The sequence below is a fragment of the Lutjanus erythropterus genome, chromosome 12 (genome assembly GCF_056507025.1).
Source record: "Lutjanus erythropterus isolate fLutEry1 chromosome 12, fLutEry1.hap2, whole genome shotgun sequence".
NCBI lineage: Eukaryota > Metazoa > Chordata > Actinopteri > Lutjaniformes > Lutjanidae > Lutjanus > Lutjanus erythropterus.
The window spans coordinates 28,981,936-29,008,330 of NC_139328.1; the positions used below are offsets into that span (position 1 = coordinate 28,981,936).

Consider the following 26,395-nt stretch of genomic DNA (forward strand, 5'->3'; position numbering starts at 1 on the left):
GGTTGTGAAACACTGTAACCAATGCTTTTGTTTCTCTGTGAGATGGTGTCTCGGTGAGGCTGAATCTCATCATACTCACAGATAAATGTAAAGCAAGAAGGCAGGAGGAGAGATGGTGAGGGGGAACTTAAGGAAAAGAGAAAAGTAAGGGCAGAGCAAATGTGGGCAAAGAAAGTGAATGAAAAGAGGAAATAAATGAAGATGAGAGGAGAAACAAAAAAGAATAAAAAGGAGAGGGAGCTGATAGGAGAGTGTTTCATGCTGGAGAACAGCCAATTCGACACACAGCTGGGGGGGCAAACAAAGCCTTCTCTAGGATGATTAGGCAGAGAGGCAATAATGTATGTGTGTGTGTGTGTGTGTGTGTGTGTGTGTGTGTGTGTGTGTGTGTGTGTGTGTGTGTATCTACTGAAACAGGCAGTTCAGAGGCAGAATGGGATTATGGACAAAAATAAAATGTCTGTCATTTTTGAGTATTGCAGTTAGTGGAGCCACAAAGAGAAAAACTCAAATATAGAATACAAGGTCAAGGATAAAAGATTTATTTAAAATTAACTTTAATTGTCCTCTCATGATCAGCTCTGACAATTTCAGGTCCCTCTGTAAATTATTTCAGGACAAAGGAGCAGTGCATTTAAAGTTCAGTTCTAACTCTCGGGACTATAGCATCTTTAGAATAATGTGAGAGTGACAGCCTTATTGATTTTGTACATGTATTTACACAGATAAGAAGGAGCCACGGTCAGGAATAGATTTATACAAAGCACATGAATAATACACTTATATACTTTACAAAATCAAACAGGACATTTGTAATAACTAAGAGCAGGAATTGTAGCCTATATTAGTGATTTGATCAGAATATTTTTACAGATTCATAAGTTCATATTATTAATTAATATTCGGGACAATCAGGACAAGATCGGGGACAATCACTTGTAATTCGGGACTGTTCTGACTTTTTCAGGACATCTGGTCACCCCAACCCTAGCTGATTTCATTTTCCTCTCTACCTCTTTCCTGTCAATATGGTTTTTGGACACAAATGTCTTTTGTTGAGATTCTGATTGGGTAACATCTAGTGAAAAATAAGGGATGGGTTAGATTACAAGCCTGGTGAGAACCGCTAGGTGTTTTTAGATTCAGAGGGAGACAGAGACAGAGTGTTCAGGACAACCATGACAAAGGGAACCTGTGAATATGGACAGAAGTGGCAAAGTGATAAAAACTTTCTTTGATCATGAAGCTCAATATTGCTCTACAGTTCTGTGGTTTACACTGTAGACTAAAGTCTCTGTTAACAGCGAAAAACAGCTAGATCTGCCTTACATGTCTGCCTCTTCTTCATTGTGCTGCTTCTTTTGAAGCCCAGTACCTCAAAATAATGCAAGCAAGCAAGTATCTGAAAATTTCTCATTATTATTCAATTAGTTATTATTAGGAGATAATAAATTATTACTTTTACTAGTTATTATTAGGAGATAATAAATTATTACTTTGAGATATAACGTGATATGACTTACAGCAAAGTGGTAGTGTGAGAGGTCTGATTTTTGTGTGTGTTGTGTTTCAATAAGGCAGACTCATTTTTCCTTTAATAGACTTTATTAAATATCTTTTTTGAGATGGTGTGATTCTGTTAAAGTGCCTACTGAAAACCTCCTGGGAAACGTTCCCTTACAACTGGTTTAATCAAAAAAACCAGACTGGTCACATACAGGAGTCATTGGCCACATACAGTACACAGATTACCTTAAATATGATTTATGCAATTGTGCCATTAACATATGGTCCCTAGATACCATAGATACTTTGTTAACATAAGTCTTATATATTACTGCCATAGTACACATCCATTTACAATGGAAGAAAGAAAGGTGAACATTGTGCAAAGACACAAATGGGAACTCTTCATACAAGATATTCCACTGAGCTCCCATAACATTGAGAATACAGGTAATATGTATTACAATTAATATATTATATTACAGTAAATGCATTAGGATTCAGACAGATACGACAATCCTTTCTTCCCAGTCTCTAGAAGACAGTACATTCTCACATCCTTGTGCTTCTCTCTAAAATAAAAGACTGGCACGACTGCCAGAGGAATCATATAGACGTCATTCTTAATCTCATCAGAAGGCCAGTCAGTCGTCTCAAAACATTCAGTCAAAAAGACTCACAATCACAGAAAGGAACACACGATAGAAATTGCATTGCAGTTGAGGGTCAATAGGTAACATCTTACAAACATCTATAATCTATAAGAAGTTCTATATGAAGGACAATGGATTGCTCTGTTCCCGATTCTCTTTCTTTGGCTGACAAAATCACTATAAATAAACTTAACTCAAATTCCTGTGATTACATTTACAAATGTATTACCATGTAATACACATAAAGATACATTTACAATAAAATACCTGAATCTGCAAACAGTGGAAATGCAATAAATATTTGCTCTTATATAATCAAATATTAATATTTTTAACAATGTTATAAACACATACAGGTATCACATGATTGCATGAAACAGACAACGAGCCAGCGTTTTTATACGCTAAAAGTTGTCACAGACTTGGGAAAGCTGTGGACATTTTTTAAATCTTTAACTCCTACAAGGGAAAATACAGCAGACTGTGAACCAGCTGCTGGAGGCTATCTAAAACCTCTCAGTTTAACACACTTGGTAGGTACGGTGTGCACATTAGGTCATAATAAGTTTTTTTTTTATCATACTGCTAGCCTAAAATATATGACAGTGTGCCACATGCACAGCTGCAAAAACACACACACTCACACTGCTTCAGGGGTTCAGACACTGGTTTAGGACAAATAGGTCAAATAGGTGCACTGAGATTAAATATAATGTGCAGCTGAAAGCACCAGTGATTAGATTCTGTGATACAGCAGAGTAATTTTATGATAGTTTGTTACATTTTGATCTGTGCTTTTCTCCCTTTCAGTGTTTCAACACACACACACACACACACACACACACACACACACACACACACACACACACTCAGGCACACACATCCAGACATTAAGAGACAAACTACATTGGACGAGAAACTAGATCACACATACATTACAAGATTCCACAGCACACACATACATTAGAGCATGTTTGTTGTACCTGGAGCCTTCAGATACTTATATATTTTGTCTATAGAGGAGGAACTATGTAAGAAACTCAAAGTCTCTGTCATTGCAAGTTTCTCTTCGGTTGGAGAAACAGTCAGAATGCTTCAGGCAAACACAGACGGGTTACAAAGAACCTAAAGCATGTCTTATCATAATTCTGTCTGCAGCACTGTGAATGTTTCACCTCACTGGCATTTGCCGTGGAAATACAACAGATAACAGACTGTACGTTCGCCATCATCTGGACACCAGAGCAGCGATGAGAGTCTACAGGTCATGACCCAACCTCTCAATCTCATCGATGAGGAAATCAATGTCGGACTGGGTGGCTGCAGGGTTGGAGACAACCATGCGGAAGAAGTTGACTTTGTTGCCCTGAGGCTGGTAGCCCACCATGGTGGTCCCCGACTCCATCATCATGGCCTTGATCTTTGGTGCCACCTGGTGGAGACAAAAAAGATGACTTTGAGTGGGGCTGCAAATACCAATAATTGTCTATTATTTTCTCAGTTGTTTGGTCTAGTAACCACATTTAAGAAGCTGGAAACAGATTTTTTTCTTAAAAATGACTCAAATGTTGTGCAAATGTTTACAGTATTAAGTATAAGAATATTAGAAATGTGCAAGACAGTAATCCAAAGAAAAGGAGGCACTTTAAAAAAAACATAAAAAGATAGTGCAATCAACTAATCTTTTCTCATTAACTTAACATAAATACACAAGTTTTCTTCACTGAAGTTAATTAAACTTAAAATGTCTAATATTTATTTTCAGAACACATCAGAACTTATAAACACTTCAAACTTTCTCACCCTGTGGAGTTTTTCTCGCCTCTCGTCACCGTCAGGCATGCCTCTCAGGCTGGGCGGGATGTACCAGAAGCAAACATTGGTGTGCTGAGGCTGCAGGCAGAAATAAGAACAGTTAATATACACACCCACACCTCAGGGTATATTAAAAAAACAGAAAGAAAATGAAGAAAGATGGAGGTAGAAGACAGAGTAAGAAATAGGGAAGAATTTTAACCAAGATAAAATTTTGTAAAACAGTATTTTGTTGGTTAACCCACCAAAGCAGTTTCTATCATGCCAGTAAACTTAGTTAAACTAAAAGGATATAATCTTGAATTTTCATTAATGATTGAAAACAACATTGATACAGTAGGTAATTAGCTCACCACTCCATCAAACACCATCTCATATCCCTCCCTGTTCTTGATCTTGTTGTACAGGTACTGAGACAGGTCCAAACACTTGTCAATGTGCTGCTCAAACCCAATGGTGCCCTGCAGGGAAAAAAAAAAGTCAGTCAGGAAATAATTACAGTAGACAACATTGGGCCTCATGCAAAAAAACACATTTGTTCTTAAAAGGTTTGTACAAGTGATTTAGGACTTGTCGCTTTCACCAATTTTCTTATGTTTTGAATTTGAATTTTGTTGAAGGTATCTTCACATGCAAATTTGTACAAGTCGCCGTCCAGGGAAACATCCTCTCTTGCAACATCATCTATAACTATTATGGCATGTATTTTTCGTGCATCTCTGCATTTTTTAAGCCATTTTCATATTGAAAAATTTCAGCGCTGGTTTCTCTTGTTTCTTGGCTTTAGGAGGTTCTTTAATGTTACAGCTGATGCTGTTATTATTAAAAATTATTAACTTTCCATTACGAATCTCCAAAAGCAGGACTTCAATCTCCAAACTTGTAAAGTTCCTTTTTTTATTCTTTGATGCAGTTTTCATGAATGAACACTTTCTGACATATGGAGCAGGAAGCACAGCCTTATATGGTCTTACTGGGGCATTAATTATGCTAATATACAAGTTTCATGCATGTGCATTGAAATACGCACAAGCAGGTCATTTACACAGTTAGATGAAGTTAGGAGTGTAATCTAATGTGACACATTTGTACAAGCTCATCATATGAAAAAAGTTAAGATAAAAATATGAGACTGTCCTTGCATGAGGCCCATTGCATATGAAGCTACATCATCTGCTTTGAAGACATTTTTATGTCACTGAAAGAATGATATACAAGTTAGCCCTGAGATGTGTGAGTATTTGTCTCCCTTTGGCTCACCTTGGCCTTCCACATGAGCCAGAACTTAAAGATGTCGACGTGACGGCCGCACTGAATTGCTTTGTCACCTGTGTCGTAGGTGACGTCATACTGTTTGTCTTGCTGGAACAGGTAGCCGGCGCACATTGAATTACAGCCTGCCAGGATTCCCTATAGAAACACATAAATTAAGCACATTGTTAACCTTTTTTCCATGTCTCTTCTGCTCACGGCATGTTATCACTACACATCACTTTCACAGGCTGTTACCACTATGATGGATTTATTGTTGTTGTGTCATGCAGAAATCATGTGCCCAGCCCAAACAGGCTTACAAGATGCCATTATTTACAAAAAATCACCAGAAATCAAAGTAGCATTACAATAATAAACACTCAACAAACCAAGGTAGTCAACTTATAGCATTAAAATTAATAACAATTACATTCTTTTTAACTGGTTATGAAATACACTCAATTGATCACTAATGCCTCTTTATGACCCACAGGAGTTAACAGGATCTTCCACAAAAAGACTGTCTATTTCTATATATTTTTCTAAATGCCAGCCACAGTGTCAGATTCTCTGTGAAATCAGATGAAATGAGTCTGTGTTTGCGCTGTCAAAATTACAGTAGGTAGTATCATAGCTGGTTAAAATGAAGTAGAAAGAAATAATTATCTAGTTATTATGGTGGAAACACTACCACTAAAATCAAAACATAAACATGCAAGTTTCTTGTTTTAATATAGATATTCTTAATTCAGCAAAATAGGGACAATACAAAATAAAATGTGAATCGTTCTGAACTTCTACTAATTCACATGATTCACACAACCTGTTGTCTTCCTGGATGTTTTTAAATCTGCCAACTTCAAGGGCCAGAGGATGAAGAATGCCTAAAAAATGGCGTGCAGCACTTTTCTGAACAGAGTCTAATATTTAACATTCTTTGAATTTTTCAAAAAGAATGTCCTGTCATAATAATCCAGGTGTCCAGAAAAAGTATACAAATAAAACATTCAAAATAAGTTGTTTCAAAGGCTTTAAAATGTTTTGGAAATGTTTCCATCGTATGTCTTTCCTGTACCTTCTCTCTGACCAGGATTGCAGAGCACTGTAGAGGCACGCCCATCATCTTGTGAGGGTTCCATGTGACGGAGTTGGCCCTGCAAAGTAGAATAAATGCCTTAATGTACTGAGGCAGGTTCACTGTAGACTTTCTTTAAATAACCACACAGAGCAACCCATCTTCTCCCATGTACTAACCTCTCCACTCCACTCAGCTTGTGGCGATGCTTCCTGGACATCAGGAGTCCACCACCCCAAGCTCCCTGAGGAGACAGCACTTTTATAGAAGGGTATGCAGGCAAGGACATAATATAACTACTGCTGCTATCAGGATACTACAGCGGCTGCTCCGATGTCAACTACTCACATCAACATGGAGCCACAAGTTGTACTTCTCACAGATGTCAGCGATCTCATTGATGGGGTCAAATGCACCATACACTGTCGAACCAGCTGTGGCGTTCACAAACAACGGCACATAACCCTGCAGAAGAAGCACACGTGGCAATCAGAGAGAGGAATGTTTGGTTAAAGAGCACAAACAAATAATGAAACAAACTAACTAAAAGAAAGAAAATGTAAGTATGAGCCTGACCTTCTGCTTGGCATCAATGATCTTGGCCTCCAGATCTGCAGGAATGACTCTCCCTCTGAAAGAGCGTAGAGCATCACATTATCATCATATGCAAAATGTTATACACAGTATTATACACATGTAATGTGTTAAAGGGATGGTTCAGATTTTTTTTTATGTGAGGTTGTATGAGGTACATATCGATAGTCACCGTATTAGCTACAGTAGATGGCAGTTAGCACGCTGCCAGTTGGGAGAAGCACAGAAAGGTACCAGCATGGAAGCTAATCAATGACCTGCTGTGGACAGGGTCAGCAACAAAAGGTATTTTAGTCTCCTAAAAAAAGAGCTACCTAAAAGACATTAATATCAGTTATGACTCTCTCCAAACCAACCAAATTCCATAGGCAAAATCAGCAAGTTTACCTTTCAGAACACAGAAGTTACTGGTCTGCTGCTGCATTGCTTAGCTTCTGTGCCGGTGCCCGTCTCTGCTTCTTCAACCATCTACTGTAGCTAATGCACTGACTATTGAAATGTATCTCATAAAAAACACTCTTCGATCTAACCCTTTAACTGTGGCTTTCCCTTTATAAGATGGATCCCCCACCTCTCATCTGTGCTCAGCAGAATCACGTTCTCGGTGCCAAAGCCCAGAGCAGCTCCAGCCTTCTTTATGGAGTAGTGGCTCTGTAGGGACACACATGAGGGATATGCTGTAATTCATCTTTCTTTGAAATAAGAACTTAAATCTCAGGAGAGTGACGATTTTGTGTGCTAATTGCTATTTGAGCTTTGACTTGCTTTCTCTCATATTGTCAACTGTCCACTGCTTTATGGATAAAAGTAGATACGATAAAAGCACAAAGAATCCATTAAAGTAGCCACTGTCTGCTGATTATTGCCGTACTTCTTAGATGGCCTCAATCTACAGCCAATGAAGCGTAGAGCCTGCTTTATTAAAACACCTGGAATGATGTGCATGTGCGTCTGCGTCTGCAAGTATGGGTGAGTGTGTTCATGGTCACGTACGTGTTCAGATGTGAAGAGGACGAGGCGAGGAGCAGCAGACATGCCCTTGGCCTTGACCTCTGGGAAATACTTGTAACGTGCGATCATCACACTGTACATGTTGGAGATAGCGCCCCCTGTTGAAGAGAGACACACACACATCAGCAGCTTGGACAGCAGCATTTACACACTTTACTATAGTGCATACCACCATAACTGTAATATTATAACAGATAACAACTCAAGAAAGCAGTGTTAATATTGACAGCAAATTGGTATCTAGTTTTACTTATAGTCTTTTGATTAAAATGCCATTTAGTTTTAGTCAAATTTTAGTTACCTGAATTGTTATAGTTTTAATCTAGTTTTAGTAGACTAAATATCATAAAAGTTGAAGTCAATCTACAGTAGATTTAGTCAGCTAAAATCTAATGGGTTTAGTTTAAATGTAACATGATGTTGCAGTGTTTCTCTAAAATTTCCGAACTCATTTTATTTATACACCTTGGTGAAACATCTATTAACTTATTAAAGGAACAGAAATGTATTATATTTAACGCTAATGTTAGTACATTAGCGTTAAATATAATACATTTCTGTTCCTTTCTCCCATCGTATGTCTAATATTAAGTAGGCTATACTCAAGTAACTTTTGCATTACTTCAGTTCTCTTATTAACGTAGACAAAGCTTTATTATTTCAGTGTAGCTATGTTATTTTACTGACTGTCAGTCATTGTACCCATTGTTACTGATAGAATTTATTTAACTCTCAACCATTAGCAACAACTACTGTTCCTGTGTTTCAGCCAAGTTTTTTATTGACCATGGTTTAGACAGTAGGATGTGGTAGAAGAAGACCACAGACAGTGTTGGATATAAGCATTGCTTCAGTGCTTAACACATAATTACATGTGGAACAGTTTATACCATAATAAAAATAAGCTCACATCGTCTAAACTGTCTTGCACTACTGTAAAGTTTAGTTACTTTAAATCATAGATCTGGAAATAGGCTGTGTTTGTCTGCTACATCTGCTGTCCTCTGCAGTTGTCCACAATTTACAGGTAAGACAGAAGTAACAAGTAATGAGCCCGTTTATTCATTCTGTTTCTCCCAAACATTTCTGATCCATTTCTGTTCAGATCTCTCCCCAGCTCGTCCCTTCCAAACATTTTCTTTTTCGTTTTTATGCACTGACAAAAGTGTTTATTTCATCATAATTTTCATCATCATAAATTATTTTTAAGATTTAGTTCTTCTCATTTTATCAGTGTAAAAAAATATTCTTTCTGTTTAAGGAGTATTTTTTTTTACCAGGTACCCAAAAATAACACACAGTCATTTTGAATATGGATACTGTTATTTATAGACTAACCTGGTGAAAAGAGTCCATCTCCCTCTCCATCTGGCCAACCAATCATCTCTCTCATTTTCTTCAGAGTCAGCTGCTCCATCAACACAAACACTGGAGCGATCTCATAGGTGAACCTGTCAATCATACCACAAAATGTATCATCATCATTCAATATCACTGTTGAGTCACAACTGCTATATGAACAAGAGTAAAATGAAAAAATGTATACACGGATACATACGCAGATTAGAAAGTCCATACACACACACACACACACACACACACACACACAAATACACACTTTCTCTCTCTCTCTCATTGGTTTTTCATTAGCTTTACTATAATTCCATCCACAGAGCGCAAACTGGAGCTTGTGCTGACTGCGCTAATTAAAAAGTGTCTGATAGGAGCTGGGCAGCAAACATTCATATTCAAATGCTCTCTAAAATCACTCAGTAGTTTAATTAAAGCACACAAAGCTCTGATGGCTATCTGTCAATCCTGCCAATCTCAGCGGCAAGTCTGAATGAGGCTGATTTGATGCCTGAGAGCATGTGAATGTGTGTATATACGTGTGAGACGAAGAAAGACAGGCAGAGAGAGTGTTTTAAAGAGATAACAGCCTCTGTTGACCCCAAAAAAATCAGAAATAGAGTAATAGTTAATTTTATTCTTTCATTAAAAGAAAGGGGGAAGATTAAAAGACAAAATATAATATTCTCAACACACTGTTGGAGAGACGAGAGACAGAAAACAGTTATCTGACCTTGACTAACAAAAGATAAAATGACTGGTAGCTCCATGGAAATAGCAAAACTCCTGGAGAAGCTTAAGTACGTTAAATGTGTCATAGAAAGCCAACTTTTACAGCAAGGCCTGAGCTTTTGCCTTCTTAGCTGACTGACAGGCCATCTCATTGCCTCCCACACACCCCCTCAGGACTGATCCCTGTTTACCCTGCTTTTAATGAGGCCAGTTACACAACACTCCTCCACTCCCATCAGCCACCACCACCAGTACCATCTAAAATAACAATAACATTATCTCCTCTCTGCTTCAATTCCTCTCTGTTCTCTTCACAAGTTGGCATCCAAATGAGGACTAGCTTGGGTAGAGAGGAGGAGAGATAAAGGCTGCAAGGAGAGGGGGGGCGATGAGGAAACAATACAATGAAGGAAACTGTGACAGAGGACAACAAAGGAAGAGGAGGGGATGATATGAAGGCAGCGCAAGGCAGCTATAGAGAAAAGAAACGGGACAAGAAGGTGAAAAGAAGTGGCAGAAAATAGGAGAGAAAAGAAGGGAGAGTGAAAGTCATGGTCGAGGATAGAAATTAAAAACAGAAGGATGAAGAAATACAAGAAGAAAAGGATATTTTTCTTTTGCAATTGTGCCTGGTTCAGGCTCATCCACAGGACGGTTTTAAATGTAAAGTTTTTAGTAGAGATGCATGTAGGGGTGGGAATCATTCAAAAAGTACTGGTATGGTACTGGTAGTGATACCTTGTAGTGATACAAAAACAATTTTTAAAAAAGAAAATTGCATTGCACACTCAAAGCAGTTTCATAACATGAATAAAATATAAACCTATGATAGGCATTTTTCAATATTCGATAGTACTGAAGCAACTGAAAATGTTGATATTTCTGTCAATAAGATGACAATTTAGTTATGTGCGTGTGATGTGAGTATCTCTGCTTTGTGGTGTTTCTTTTGAATCGGCAGGAATGGAAAACAAAGTTGCTATTTATGACTGTTCAGCATCGGTCATGTGAGCAAGAGCCAAATCACATTCACATTCAACACTACAAATTTAACTGCCTATCTTAAGAGCCATCACCCTAATCATTATGACACATTTGTGAGAAGAACAAAGAGAAAAAAAAGCTGTCAGTAGTAGTTTTCTTATTTCAACCAGATAATGTGCACAATTTGAAAAACGTATTTTATTTTGAAAAGCATTATATTTTATGTCTGCATCTGGCAGTGGGCAGATAAGAGTAGTAGTGCTCTTATCAAGATAAGAGTAGGCATAATAATATGTTAATTCACTACAGGAGACACTCGATGTCCTCTGCAATTAGGTGGAAAAAAATATGTGCATACATTGGTTACGGCATCAACATCAGCATCAGCAATCTGCCAAAATGAGTTGGAAAATATTGGAATATCAGGCATTGGTAAAAATCCAATCTGGTGCATCCCTAGTTTTTAGTCAAAACACCAGATCAGTCTGGAACTGCTGGACAACTATGTATAGCAACAACAAAGGATAAAATCAAAAAGAGGACAAAATGTAATTTCAGAAATATAGTCTTCTTTGATTTATTTGAATTAGGGTTCACAAATAACTCAAAAATACATAATATCCCGGATGTGTCACCTTCATTTCATCTTAAAATGTACCCCAGCCACAACAGAAAAGGGACAAAAACAGTGCATCCTTTTAAAATTCTCCTTCTCTCTGTGAGACATTTCACGCTGTAATGACAATAATGGTGATCATTATCACAATCAGAGCCAATCATTGGTCTTTTCAGGGTGAAAATTACCCCTCAGTCACCTGCCTGTCTCCAGGGACAGCCCCTAAATGCCCTTATTATCGTCATCAAGGGCACTCGATGTGTGTGAGTCTGCGTTTGAATGTGTGTGTGTGTGTCTGTATGTGACTAACCCTCTGACCCCCTACCACACTCCCCTCTCAGCGCCTCAAAGGAGCACTGAGTCAGTCTGTATCCACAGGGACAATAGAGCCAGAATGAGCACTCCGCAGGGAGCTGCAGCAGCCAGTTTCCACTGTGTGACAGGGTTTTCTGTGCAGCCGGAGGACATTGTGTGTCAGTGTGGGGCCCAGCTGGCCTATCTGCTAAGACCAGCTCTCAATGAGCCTGTAGTCAATGGACTGGAAAGCCTAGCTGCTGTATCTGGGACAGCCAGAGCTGGTGTGTGTGCCTGTGTGTGAGTGTCATTATGAAAGTGAGCACGAGTGTGTGAATTCAATGGCCCCGTCTCTTGGGGCATTCTTCCAACCGGGAGATGAAATGGGAAAGTTTTTACGAAGAGGGGGTGGTTTCCTAAGCTAATGTTTTGAGAAATTGGATAAATTAAGTGTCTCAATTTTCCTTCAGCTTCTGGTTTATTATCCTTACATCGATCTTTTCTTTAGCAGCCAGTCGGGGAGAAACGATAGAGGTCACAATAGTTAGAGAATACTGAATGCTCAATTTGTGTATGTGAGTGGTGCACATTGTCCTCTGAAAAATGGAAAAATAGAGTGCACAAACTAGATAATGCTTCCATTTGTTAGCATACCACCATGTGATGTTTTGGGCACAAGCCCCTCTTCAGACATGTCTTGTGCAGTCACTTTTCAGGGTGCAGATCCTCCTGTCTCTGCAGCTACATGTCAGTTTGTACCATGAAAATCTAAGATGTCAATATGTCTCATAGATTAATCTTTCAGTCTATTAAATGTCAAAAAATGGTAAAAAAAAAAAATCTCATTGCAATTTCCATGAGCCCAAAGTGACAAGTTCAAATTGGTCCTTTTGTCCAACCAACAGTCCAAAAAACAGTCCTCATCTATTCATTTACTACAAATGACAAAGAAAAGCAACAAATACTTACATTTAAGAAGCTGGAACCAGCAAATGTTTGACATTTTTACTTGAAAAGTGATTTAAACTATTAATCAATTATCAGAATAGCTGGCAACTAATTTTCTTTTCACCGACTAACTGATTAATTGCTGAATCATTGCATCTCTAGACTTTACAACATTTTCTTTCAAATTTGTTGTACTTGGACAGTGACTGATTCTGCTTTAACACCTATTTTTACATGCAGTTAGATTTCTGTCAGTGTTGTTGCCTTCTGTCTGTAGTTTAGTGAGTGTCATGTCTTAAATACTGAGGATTTGTTGCTTCTCTTTGTCTTATGTGTCATTTTTAGGTTCTGGATTTTTGGTCAGGCAAAACAAGACATTTGACTGTTTGACTGTTTTCACTATTTATTGACAATTTATAGATCAAATTATTAGCCAATTATTAGCCAATCTCTGTATTCATATATAAAAATCCACTCATGTTCCTGTAAACAAAAATGATGTGTGCTTACGGAGGGCTGAACCAGCCAGTTTCAATGAATAATATTATGACACCCACCCTAAAGATAATCTTCAACTTTGTGCAGAACAGAGCTGAGATTCATTAATTAGCTCGATAGTAACAGCATGGTATGTTAGGATATGACATGCCCACTTTTCATCATTCAAATCAATTCCTCCCAACTTTATGTCCTATCTCATTACGATTGGTAATACATCACAATACAGAAGCTATAGATGCTCTTGAAATGTCATTTCATCTGGACTTGAATACTGTAAAGATGGCTGTGAATAAACATGAAGACATATATTGCAGATTTTCATGGTGCATAGAGCTATCAATTCTTATTTTCGAGGAACTCCTATTTATTCTAATATGTAAAAGAACTTCAAGTGATAATTTCATCCCTCCACTGAGAATGAATTGACAGAGCTATAAATGTTAAGCTTGCATACTTTCAGCAAAGACGTGTTTTTGTCCATGTGCACATGTGCCCGTATTCAATATTATAATATTGCACAGTAGTATTAGGACAATGTCCCTCGTTCTTTTGCAATGATCATAACACAGAGTTAGAACTCATTTACAACATGTGTGTGTGTGATTTTGTGTGTGTGTGTATGTGTGCTGATAGTGTGTGATTTTGGTGAGGTTCATGCCCTCTATCAGACTGGGCCACCATGTAACTGTGACCTGAGATCAATATGCAATCTAACCACCCCTGGGGCTGAGCTGCCTCCGATATACAGTACAGCTCAGTGGCAGCCTGCCGTCTGTCAATACACGGTCTCTACAGGACAAACAACACACTTTATATAACTGCCCTCGGAGGCTGCTGTGACCAGTTGTGGGTTGAGCTGAGAGGAACACCATGAGCACTTCCACCATGACTGTATATGATAATGACTGGAGGCTATTTCCAGTGGCCTACAAACAGGAAATATAAGTTGTCCTGCTGTGACATATAGAGGTGTTTCCCCTCTTTTGATAATTGTGTCATGCACATAAGAGAGCAGCATAACATCTGTATGACTTACATGTTGGTGTTAGCAGTGGAGGTCAGCCACTCTCCGGCCAAACCGATGATGTCCAGACCAGAAGACAACTGGTTGAAGAATCGTGGGTGACCTAAGCATAAAACATTCCTGTTAGCAGGGGTTCACTTTCTCTATGAGGGAATTATGCTTTATATAAAGATAAAGCGATAAGAGAGACTGATATGCAGGGATGGAAAGAGAACTGAAAATCTGTACTCTCTATCTGTACTCTGTGTTAAAATAAGTATTTTTTAAAAAATACTCATAGTATGAGTTACTTTTTAACCATTTTAATGCATTATTAATCACCAGGGGTGGAAGTAACTCATTACAAATACTCAAATTATTCTAATTAAGTACTTTTTTGGGTACTTGTACTTTTGCATAAAATGCATAAATGCATAAAGTTAATAAAAATGCATAAAATTTGCAACCCTAATTTGGAGAGATGACTGTGACATCACAGTTAATAGTAACTAATATTCTGAATAGTTTTTGCAAATACTTTGTACTTTTACTTAACTATATTTCTAACACCAGTACTTTTACTTGTAATTGAGTAATATTTTAGCAATGTAACAGTACATGTACTTGAGTACAGATTTTCAGTACTCTGTCCACCACTGTTAATTAGAGGTTTCTGTCCCTCTGAATGTTCAGTCTTAATTGTTCTGCTAAGTGTTCAAACATGGACCTGCTGCAGCGTTTTGGGATTATTTTCATCCGTATGTCATGGTTTTCTTTGGCCCGTTTGTGATCAGATAGCCTCATTGGCTGCAAACATTCAGATGTAAGATTTAGATATTTATCCAAATTGTAGGCTAACTCAGTAATTAATTATGATTTAAGGTGTAATGCAGTAGATTACATAGTGTAATGCACACTTAAGTGAGAGTGAAATTGCAGACTTAAAAAAATAGCAGTCCAAAAACAGCTAAATAAGGTGCACATGAGGACACAGGCACTGAAAGACCAATAAAGCTCTCAATGCTCCTTCTAGCGTGCAAAGAACAAAGTGATAATGGTGATTATAATAATAGTTATACATAATATATAGTATTATGTAGTGTAGTGTATAGCAAATTGCAGTAATCCGAGTAGTTGCAATTAGTTACTTCCATCCCTGTTGATATGTCTGCCTTGTCCTGTGTAAATAAAGAATGTTTATCTACATTGTCTGGCAGACTAAAGCTGATCACCTACATCTGATTGTGGAAAACATAAAATTAACCAATAAAAATGGTTCTTTATTTGGTTCAGAGTCATTCAGATTTCCTTTTGTACTCCCCTGGTCAACCATGAAACCTAAGGGATCTGACATAGCACTGTTCAGTGTACCATAGTTACACTGGTAACAAGGCTATATGACAGCCGTTTAGACTCTAAGGTGCTTGCACACAGAGTCAACGTCAACAGGCCTGGAGCCTAAATGCAGTCAAGGATGTAAGCACCTTGTGGAGGTGGCGCTGTATGGCTCACATGATAAATAAGTGAGTTACTTTTGAATAAAAATATAAAATATGAAAAACAGATCTAATATTATAACAGTGCTGCTTCACAGTAAGAAGACAGAAAGGTTGTCTTATATTTCAGCACCACGGACAGCTCCTCCACTGGGACTGTGAGCCACAGAATTGTTCTGAAAAGCACAAAAAAGACCACCATGTCTCTGGATGAAAAGTGGTGTTGAGCGGTAGACACAGTAGACCCTGCATGATAAATGAAACCCAAGGGACAGTTTGAGCGTTGTCGTTCTTAACAGCTTGAAACAGCGCGTGTTAGGATCCCCTCAGGCAATACTTGCTTTCATAAGTCGAGGGAAAAGGAAAAGGGCATGTCAACTGAATTACCAGGGGGACAATAAATAAAGCAGTCATCATAATAGGCTGTATACTATCTGGCAATTAGCTTCTTCTTGTTTTGTGTTGAATTCACCTCTGCATAACAAAATTGTCCTTATTAATTGACATGTAAGTGATAAAATGGATGTTTTTTTAGAATATATCTAATGGGAATATTATTGGAGATACTATCAGAAATTCTGTTTTATTTTCAAGCTTTAACATACTAGTGTGATTTGTATAATAATGTAAATGGCTAAATGTTAGTTTTCCTATGTTTGGCACTGACAGAGGACCAGATTAATTGCTTTTTATCCCCACAAATTCAAAGTCCTTTTGCTACTAAAAATAATTTACCACATGAATTATTCAAAAGGCTTCATATGAAGTCAGCTTTTTAAATAACCCCACCCCCTTTCAGATACAGCGTTTTAGTACAGCTCAACCTTGAAGGTGTCCTGGCCTTACCTGTCCGGACGCCATATTTGAGCGTGTCCCTGCAGTCCACCAGGATTTGCTCCAGGGATTCAGGCTGGTCGGACAGCTCCAGGTTGAAGCCCTCCATGCCCTCCAGGAGCTGGTGTGGGTGGTGGAAGTCCAGCACTTTGGTGGAGCGGTCGAAAGTCTTCTTGACATAGTTGGTGAGGATATCGACAATCTCCAACAGAAACTGTATGGTAGGTTCCTCTCCATTTTTGGCTGGCAGCAAGTCTAAGTGGAGAAAGGGAGTGAAAATTCATCTCAGGGTGATTAATTTAAATATTGGGCCCATAGGTTACTGGAGGCCCCTTCTTATCAAACCAAGAGCCAGCCAGCATGTTAATCACAATATCTAAGTGAGGAGCCTCTGGAAAGTTTTGGGCTCTTAGGGAGGCCCATTTCCCACCACTGTGATGAGTAAAGAAAATCCTGCAAGGCATTATAATGACAATTTTTCTCTAATAATAATTTAGATACTAAGTCACTATATTGAGATACTAAGTAATTATTTTGAGTTAATGAAATAATTATTTTGAGATACTCATTATTTTACAACACTAACTCATTATGAGATACTATCTCATTGTGATACTAACTAATTATTTTGAGATACCTACTCATTATTTTGAGATAATAATAACTAATTGTTTTGAGACTAATTCATTATTATGCAATACTAACTCATTGTTTTGTGGTACTAACTCGTTATACTTATTTATTATTTTGTAACATTAACTAATTATTTTGAGAAACTAATTTAATTTTATGAGAAGCTAACTCATTATTTTGTGAACTACAGAAGCTGTCTTCCATTTTAAGTCAAATTTTGGATTTGTATTTCCTAAAATTTCTCTGTTGGTGGCCTATGTCTAACAATTCATTATTCTGGTCAGATGATGTCACATTTATAATATAGGCTAACAGTAGCCTTTAATCCTTACCAGCTGTGTCATTCATTTTGACTATGATGAAACGTATCTATGTCTATTACCACGTGCACACCTTGCAAAAATAACATTAGGATAAGTGTAGAATAAAATTGTCCACAACTTAATATATTTTTGACATCATCCAACTCCAGCCTCTGGTTCTTTTTCCTATGTATTTTTCTAATAAGCCTTTTTCAAAGCAGAAATAACAGGGTGAACACGGATGTTTCAAATGATACTAATTAAGATCCTGTTCCATTTAGTGTAGCGGAGTCTTTCCATTGAGCCAACAGGCACAACAGTATTGGAATGTAACGGAACCTTAATTAGCATTATTGGTAACACCTGTGTTTGGCTACAGTGAAAAAAGTATCTCATTAACATGCCTCTAAATTTATGAAGGATAAAAAAAATATTGCAGCCATTACCGAGCAAAAAGATAACAACAAACCGATGATATGCGTTTTCATGAAGGCCTTCAGCTTTATCTCAACACAGGCCCAACAGTCGGTTTAATTTAAAACAATGAACCTGTGAGTAATGTGAGCAGCTCTAATGACGCACGTAAGTGGTTCTACAAGTAGGCAATTGCTTATTTTTTAGGTATAAACGTGTTTCTGGAGTAGTGCGGGTGTAGTTTTACTCACCTCTGGCGAACAGGTTGGAGAAGTCGGTCTCGGAGAGGCGGAAGCGCGCGTCCCTGTCACTGTTGTCGCACGAGAGCAGGTTCTTCTGCCCCGCGAGCCTCCCCTTCTCATCCAGGCTGTTGTTCTTCTGCAGGAATCCTAGGGTGTTACACGGCGGAGGGCAGCAGTTATCACCAAACACCTCCATTATTCAACACACAAGGAAAAAGACCAAAGTATGGCACCAAAACAAATTTAAAAAAATTAATAAATAAATAAAAATAACAATAAAATAAAAACAAGAAATTGAAGAAATGAACGAAATATTCTGCGTTGGTTAGTCTATAAATATGTATGTGGTAAGGCAGCGTTTGGGAAATATCTGTGATGTTCAAAGGTATCTCCTAAAGTCCTGAATTCTTGAGGGACGCCAAACCTAAATAGGCCGTTATATGTAACACACATGCATACACACGTAAGAAGGACCACCGACATCCCCGTTGTGTGGGTTCCCGTCCCACCCTCTGACATCACAACCACACCCCGCTCAGGAAGCACCCAGCAGCAGCACAGACTGATCGGCTCAGTGGGCAGGACAGCCCGGCGGTGATGACCCGTACAGCCAATAAATACACCCCCTGTAAAGAGGGGTTAATGAAGGAGTCACGGTGCCCCGCAGCAGTCTCTCCCTGCAAGACCGATTTTTATATGTTGTCAGCTCCATGACTGATCAGTTTTCTGTATATAGGACCTAAAAATGTCTGCAGGATTATCGTACACGTGGAAGCACAGCAGCCCCACATCTCTGTTATCTGCAACCGTATAAAATAAATCTTTTATATTTTTCAGGGGAAACTCTGCAATACTCATTAAGGCCTGAATGACATATTCATAATCAATATGCGAGACAACCCTCTAACTGCCATAGAGCCTCCTGTATAGAAATGTTTCCAGTCAATTTCCATTCCAGTCCATTAAAATGTCATTGAAAGCAATTAAAATCTGCAGGTCAATTTCTCATTCCCAGAAATGCAAATGTCCTTTGGTCTTAATTGATTTCTGCCATAACAAACAGGCCCAAAAACATCCTGTTTCTGCATTTCCCTTTTGCTTTCAGCTGCAAGAAAAACATATTCTTCACGCACTTCAATTTTTGTGTCGTTAAAAAAAAGCATTCCGTCAAATGATGGAGAAATAAACACGCCTTCCTTGCAACGTCACATCCGATATTCACTCTATCACTGGCTTAAAATTAGGCTAGCAGTAAGCAGTCAAAGGAAAATTTGTATTCTTTGATTTAAGGAAATATCTGAACGGGAAATAAAAAAAATACTCCCATATTCTCTGGTTATTTTAATGGGCTTTATAACCTATATCTCCTGGCCTGTCTGGAGGATGTTTCTCTTGGTGGTGAAATGGAAAGGACATGGGGGGTTCAGGGGCGGTCGGGGGCGGGTGATCCGGGGCTCTCATCATCAGACCTAAAGGCTAATGTCCACTGACCTTTAGAAGATGGAAACACACTGTGACAGTCGTGGACGGCCCTGCTCCGACAACTAGCCTTTTATCATGGCCTATTTCAGGCCTTCAAAACGGCTTTATTTATCACAAACAAAAAGAAAACAGCCATCCTGTCATTAAAATGTACAGGGGAAAAAATGCACATCCCCAGTGGGATATCATCACTTTCGTGTCCCTCAAAATAGCATTGTCTTGAGATGTAAAAAAAAAAAAAAATTTGAAAATGCGTATGTGCCCAAAAAACTTACCACAAATCTTCATCCCCAGTTTCCGTGTGCATCCGTGCATCCACGCATATTCGTAAGCTAAAACAGAATGAACGTTTGAGTTTGAGGCCGCGGAGGCAGCGTGGATGGGCGGGTGGTGGATAGAAAAGCTGGTGGAGCACAGAGAGCACAGTGGAAGCGTGAAGCTGACGGCCGACTCTTGGCCTGGTGTGTGATTGAAATGAAAACCTTTTGTATTTTCATTATAAATACATTCTAAGTACTTTTATTTATTTCTTTATCTGCTTTATTGAGAATTTAACCACCTCTTTATTTAGGGGAGACAGGGGGCAATTGTAACACGCTAAATTCCTCTGATCAGAAACAAGCTAGAGTGATGACACTTACTCTGCACATGCGCAGTAAAGAGCAGGATCTTTTCACCTCAGCATCAGTTTTCAATTAAAAAAATGGTTTGGGGGTATGAAAGTTTCTTTTTGGATTTCCAGTATTTTTCTCCTGCTGTCTAAAATTTATACGACTGCAAATTTAAACATACATCAATTTTATCTTTAGGTTAATGGATAAAAATGAACACATGCTAATATAGGTGTTGATAGTTAGTGTGCAAAATTGCATCATGGCCTGATAACCACCTTGGTCTGTTTTGATGTACTTTTCTGTTAGAAAATTAACATATTTGGCTAAATCTGATTTTTAAATTGACTTTCTGTAGGTCAGACAGACAGAAATGTTATAATTTAATCAAATATTTCAGCAAGACAGAGTAAAATTACTTTTAACTGAATTTAAATAATTAAAATATTGTTGCTACTCTTACGTGAAAATAAATGTATTTGTAAGTGTATGGTGCCAGACATCTAACAGTATTTCACCTATATAGTCCAAAAGAAAAAAAGAAACCAGTGACATCAAAGTGACAAAAGTGACATCATTAGATACAGCAGTAATGTGATTACTTTGAGTAGTTCTTTTATTTGAGGTACAGCAGGTTAATCAACTTATTTTTTCAGAGTTAAGGGCCGCTCACACGAAGAACAATAACTATAAACATAGTAACTATAAATTTATCATTTTAAAAATAAGTCTTAACTCAAGTGGATGGTGACGTCCACACCACAACTATGAAGTCATGGTGTGGACTCTGCCATCCACTTTAAAGATTTTTAAAATTATGCATTTAACTCAATATAGTCTTGTTCTTATCAGTGAAAATATATAATTTGTATTTTTAATTAGCATACATATACATGTTTCTTATATCAAAAGATGATTGGTATATTTCAAGTAGACTGTGAGTTATGAAGGAAAATGTGATAAAAAAAAAAAAAAAAATGTTACAATTGGCCCTGGTCTCCCCTAGCACAGCACCCAGTGACTATAAGGGGGTGAGTCTCATAACATTTCCGATTTAAGTTCAATCAATAGGCACCGACAATGGCCCGCACGGCACATCCACGCCGGCTCACACACCCAGCCAAGGGGCGGACTGGAATTAACGCCCGTGAAATGAGCTCACGGAGGAGGGCAGAAATTAATTGAGTGAAACACAGTATGTGACTGGAGCGAGCTGGTAATGTCTGTGGCCGGGAAGTCTAGGCTATATGACCGACTCGATGCAGAAACTTACAGTATAGAGCGTTTCATATAGACATGCATACACACACACTCACAAATACACACAATCCCGAGCGTGGACATGCGTGAGCAGAGATGGAGCAGAAGCCAGAGGGAATAAAATGCAGAGCAGCGCACGGCGGCAGAGCGAATATACATTTCTATATATACCTGATGGAAAACTTTCAAAACAAATACAAGTATTTAAATTTACTGAAGCAATTTCACTCTGAGAGAAACTGAAGAACAGCCCGAGGCGCTGAGGCCAAGGCTTGCACACAGACAGACACGCACACACACACGCACACACGCACAGACACTACACAAGCCGCCAGGCGTGAGATGGAGCGTGGCAGAGAGATAATGGCAACATCCAGCAGCAGTATACGAGCAAGTCAGACAAAACAAACATCGTCTTTTTAATGGGCTTCTCTCGGTACAAATTCACATTCGAAACAAGCCTGAGAATTTTGTAGAAATGTTTATTGATACCCAGGGGCCACAAATAAAAGCTTCAAAAAATATTTTATTCGATAAAGAGAGAAAATATATGAAAGTGGATTTGTATACTGGCCCTCAGGAGCTGCAGCTCATTTCCTTTTACATTCGGCCGAAGACAAAAACCTGTAATTATTTCCCCGCACTGGTTGCACTGCAGATGGCTGCTCAAGTGCACTATAATGGGCTCGATTTTGTCCATGAGACTAAGGCTTACAATGATTAATTAACCCAAAGGTTAATGTATACCTAAATAGGTTCAGCCACTTAAAAAAATAGCAGCAAAATATTCCTCCAAGATCAAATGATACAGAAGTGAGGGCCTAAAGCATCCTGGGAAACGAGATAAAATGAATTACGACAGAAGAAAGTCGGCATAAAAATAAAAATGTTTGTCGAAATCTTTAAAAATCAGATTAAAACAAACGAAGAATGCGTTATTATTATGCAAGAACATAGGGGACATATTCAAATCATAGTAGTAGTTTCGATCTAAGAACAAATACATAAAAAAATGTTCTCATTAAATGCCCTTGAATCATTATAATAAACACCAGTGCCTTAATGGCGCATTCTTTGTGCGCCCGGTCCAGCGGTCGGTGCGCACCGCTGCTCCGCCAGGCAGGCGGCGACAGGCAGCTGTGATGGCTCTGTTTTTAACCGGAATGATTAACGACGGAGCCCACACAGCAAATGGCCCGGGCGAGACTCGTTTTTATCAGACAGAGAAGGAGGGGAGAGAGAGACAGAGAGGCAGACAGAGGTGTGTGGGGGTGAGTGAACTGGGTCTGTTGGCACTAGATCGTACTGCGTAAGTGTCTTTGAGCAAGGCAGCGCGTCCCTGTCAGCTCCACTGGGCTGTTTCTGTAAGCACAGCCTGAGCGCTCCGGAGAGGGACAGCCTTAACGAGCATTTACCCTCGGGAATCGATAGCGGATCACAATGTTATTAACAAGGAGAGGAGTGTGAGGACGTACTTGAGGACGGAGGTCTTAAATTGTCGGCGTTGGGGTCCTGGTCCCCGCCGGTGGCTCTGGGTTCAGACGTGGCCATCAGTCCTCTGTTATCTGATCTCCAGCAGGAAAATAATTCAGCTGCAAACAAAACGGTGCACGGTTAGTGGAGCGGCCAGGTCAGACAGAAATACATATAAATATATTGAATAAGTGCAGTCATATTAATGGGTACAGGCCAGGATATGATCAGAAAATGATTTTATCCACCAAGCGCGATTTATTCCCGAAGGAGAGCTGGGTGGGCAACGAATCAGACGCGCAATTTGGAGAGAATTGCGCACGACGCACAAGCAATTCACAGATCAGGATAAATAGTTTTGGTGATAACGTAATGCCTTTGTGGGTACATTCATTTTGGAGATAACCTTCAATATTTCTTGCACTCAATTACCCTGTAAGGGCCACCGTATTAACAGAACATGGAGACAATGGTAAGGATGAAATTTAGAAGTTGTTATCAATGACATATAAGAAATAGGTAGCCTAATTTTCCTTTGATATCAGTGTTAGTTAGACTCATCACAATCTATAAGCTTTAACTCTGAAAATCATCCGAAATGATATTATACAGAATAAAAACATGAAGCTTAAAAAAAGACACATTCAGACTGTCACAATTAAAATGACAAATTAGGAAAAATATATGAAAATATGACAGAATACATTAAAAATCCAAATCAGACTGATTTATTAAACAAATGTTGATAAAAATGCAACTATAATGTCCACATAAATATACGTCATGTATCTATTGACTCAGCAATCGACATTTCAATTAAGATGCGCTTTGAACAGGCATATCCCACACCATCATCACTCAATGTCATTAGACTAATGAATTCCTTCTGTCACTCATCTGGGACGGGTTTCTTTCAAAAGGCACAGCGAATTATAACAGACAATATAATTTTATCCAAAATACCTCCGACGTTATGATCTGTGAAATATGAATCGTATGAAGGGCGCCGCTGAAATGAAAGGCGGAGGGAGGCATCTTACCGGCTCACAGGTTGTCGAGTCCAGAGAAACTATAACTAGATGTTACAATTGCCACCCAAAGGCGCGACAAGGAACAGTCCGGTGGCGGCGAAGGCGGAATACCAACAGAGAGAGCGCACTAATAAAATCCCATCCAGCGGCGCGCAAGTGACCCTTTCTCCCTCAAGAATGTTTTTTTTTATTCGTTATTTATATCTCAGGCTCCGACTGCCCATTGGTCTCTTCACGCAGGCATGAGTCACAGCCTTGCCTCCCTCTGACGACTAATGAAGCTTCCCTGAGTGCTACTGACAGCCACAATCCACTTTAAGAAGAAGCCTAAAAAGCAAAAGGAAAAACACCAGTGACGTCTACCCACCCCTCTGCCTGTGTGTGTATGTGTGTGTGTGTGTGTGTCCCCAGGTGTGGGTGGGTGTCACAGGATGGAGGATGGAGACTTGAATGTGAAATGTATTCTGAGTGGCTTACAGAGAAATTGACCTTGAGATGACAAACAGTTGGTTTATGGGATTTAGGAACAACAGATAGATATCCAGAATCAATAATTCAGTTTCAGTGGACCTGTAGAAGCTCTGTGAGGTGCTTTTCACGGTATCCATCTGTTTGTTTAGCTGAGAATGAAGGCAATTCTTATATAAGTACCAAGTGATGGAGAGAGCAGCATGCACCGTTCATGATCCATCCATCCATCGAAGTACTGACTGTAATATTCACCTTCAGACACAGCTGGTTTATGGGCCAGAATTTTTCTAAGCAGACATTATCGGTTCTAGACTTTCTGATGAAAGAAATTAATTTTATATGGGCCTAATTAGCAAGTCAGTATTGCAGGTGACAGAATTCTGAGAGCAGTAAAACAAACTATTGTAACTTGAATAAAAAACTCAGGCAATAATTGGCCTTTTCCCGTCATTCTCTGAGCAATAGTGATTTGATGCTGCACATGGCATGAGTCTGCCAGCAGCAGGGCAGGAGTGAGAGGAGTTAGTTACCTTGTTGAGAAGTTGGAAGTGTGCCGTCTGTCACCAGCAGCACTTAATTTAACAGCTCACTGTGGCTGCTCCGTCTTGTTTCTTTACTGCCAGGCACATTTCAAACTTTCAAACTTCCAACTGTCAAAAAATAACAAAAACAGTATAATAATAGTTTAAATCAATGGACTAACATCCCTCTTAGTGGTGACTTACATTCCTTAAACCAGATTCTATTTGAAATCAAGACTAGACTGCTGAGATGGGTTGCTTTTGACCCAAACCAGCAATGATTAACCAGAGGTTTAAATATTGGTATACTGCAAATTTGGCATCACTTGCACATTTCATCAAAGGGAGAACTGGGTAGTTCCCAGAAAATTTCGGACATATATGGTTTAGAAAGACTGGATTTTTAGAGTATCTACAAGCCAGGACTTATTTTAGAGATGAGATAAAATTCATGGACAAACATACCAATTTAATTGACATATATAAAAATAAGGACAACAGGAAACTTGTTTCAAACGTATACTCAAGTATTCAGTCCAATAAGAAACACTAAACAAATAAGATTAGATTAAAATGGGAAAAAGAGTCTTGACTTGTCATTTCGGAGGAGGACTGATCGAACATGTGCTCTGTGCCGTCTACTTCTACCACTTCAGGTCTTTGGAGAGAATTCTGTTAGCAGAATTTGATTAGATATTTCACAACCTCATATAGCTGAAATGTGCACAGACGGGTGAGATGGGAAGGGATCTATTTTAGAGGAAATGCAGACAACAGCCAGCAGATCACTTCCATATATTTTGGAAGTGCCCAGACATTCAGCCATACTGGCAGGAAGTAATACGTGTCAGAAAGAATAATTTGGTAAATGGATTTGACTGTTCTTGACTTTCTTTACAAGTTTATTTGGCAATATTGCAGCTCATCTACTGATACAAGACAAATATCTATTAAAGATATTATTAGCAGCCAGCAACAAGGCTGTAACACAAAAATGGTACCAGCCCGAACCTCCAACAAAGACTGACTGGATAAATATTGTGACTGATGTTCAAAATATAGAAAGAATTACTTTTTCACTAAATCTTTGGGTTGATAAATTTTTGCAGTACTGGGAGAAATGGATTGTGTTCATGACGCCACAGAATTATCACTCTACACATCTGTATGAACTGACATGTACTCCCATTAGTATAACATCTGTATGAATGTATTAGTGGCCAACAGTTTGTTCCACTGTATTTTTTTGTTTTATCTATAAAAAAAAGCACCAAGTGATGGAGAGACCA

At 38.7% G+C, this 26,395-nt stretch overlaps 1 protein-coding gene across 2 annotated transcripts; it reads right to left on the reverse strand.

Moving 5' to 3' along the window:
• Positions 1 to 1,586: 1,586 nt before the first annotated feature.
• LOC146318166 (glutamate decarboxylase 1-like) lies at positions 1,587 to 24,426 on the reverse strand. Of its 2 annotated transcripts, XM_084731740.1 has the most exons (17): positions 24,124 to 24,426; positions 23,086 to 23,202; positions 20,015 to 20,071; positions 18,267 to 18,404; positions 16,679 to 16,921; positions 14,370 to 14,460; positions 9,247 to 9,359; positions 7,891 to 8,006; positions 7,469 to 7,548; positions 6,880 to 6,934; positions 6,652 to 6,768; positions 6,483 to 6,547; positions 6,304 to 6,382; positions 5,235 to 5,384; positions 4,328 to 4,435; positions 3,963 to 4,052; positions 1,587 to 3,591 (listed from the first exon to the last, which is right to left on the reverse strand). In XM_084731740.1, the coding sequence occupies exons 2-17, from the start codon at positions 23,159 to 23,161 to the stop codon at positions 3,418 to 3,420; spliced, it is 1,752 nt and encodes a 583-aa protein (XP_084587866.1). In that variant the 5' UTR covers positions 23,162 to 23,202; positions 24,124 to 24,426; the 3' UTR covers positions 1,587 to 3,417. The 2 variants fall into 2 exon arrangements, with proteins under 2 accessions (XP_084587866.1, XP_084587867.1); XM_084731741.1 differs by lacking the exon at positions 20,015 to 20,071 and having other exon boundaries at positions 24,124 to 24,425.
• Between the last annotated feature and the right edge of the window lie 1,969 nt (positions 24,427 to 26,395).

What these genes read in the sequence shown, in the direction of transcription:
- LOC146318166 (XM_084731740.1), bottom strand. Translation starts at nt 23,161, where the DNA reads ATGGCCACGTCTGAACCCAGAGCCACCGGCGGGGACCAGGACCCCAAC. An exon ending in CAAATATGGCGTCCGGACAG is followed by an intron (nt 14,461 to 16,678) that starts GTAAGGCCAGGA and finishes TTTTATGCTTAG; the next exon opens with GTCACCCACGATTCTTCAAC. An exon ending in CTGCTGAGCACAGATGAGAG is followed by an intron (nt 6,935 to 7,468) that starts GTGGGGGATCCA and finishes ACGCTCTTTCAG; the next exon opens with AGGGAGAGTCATTCCTGCAG.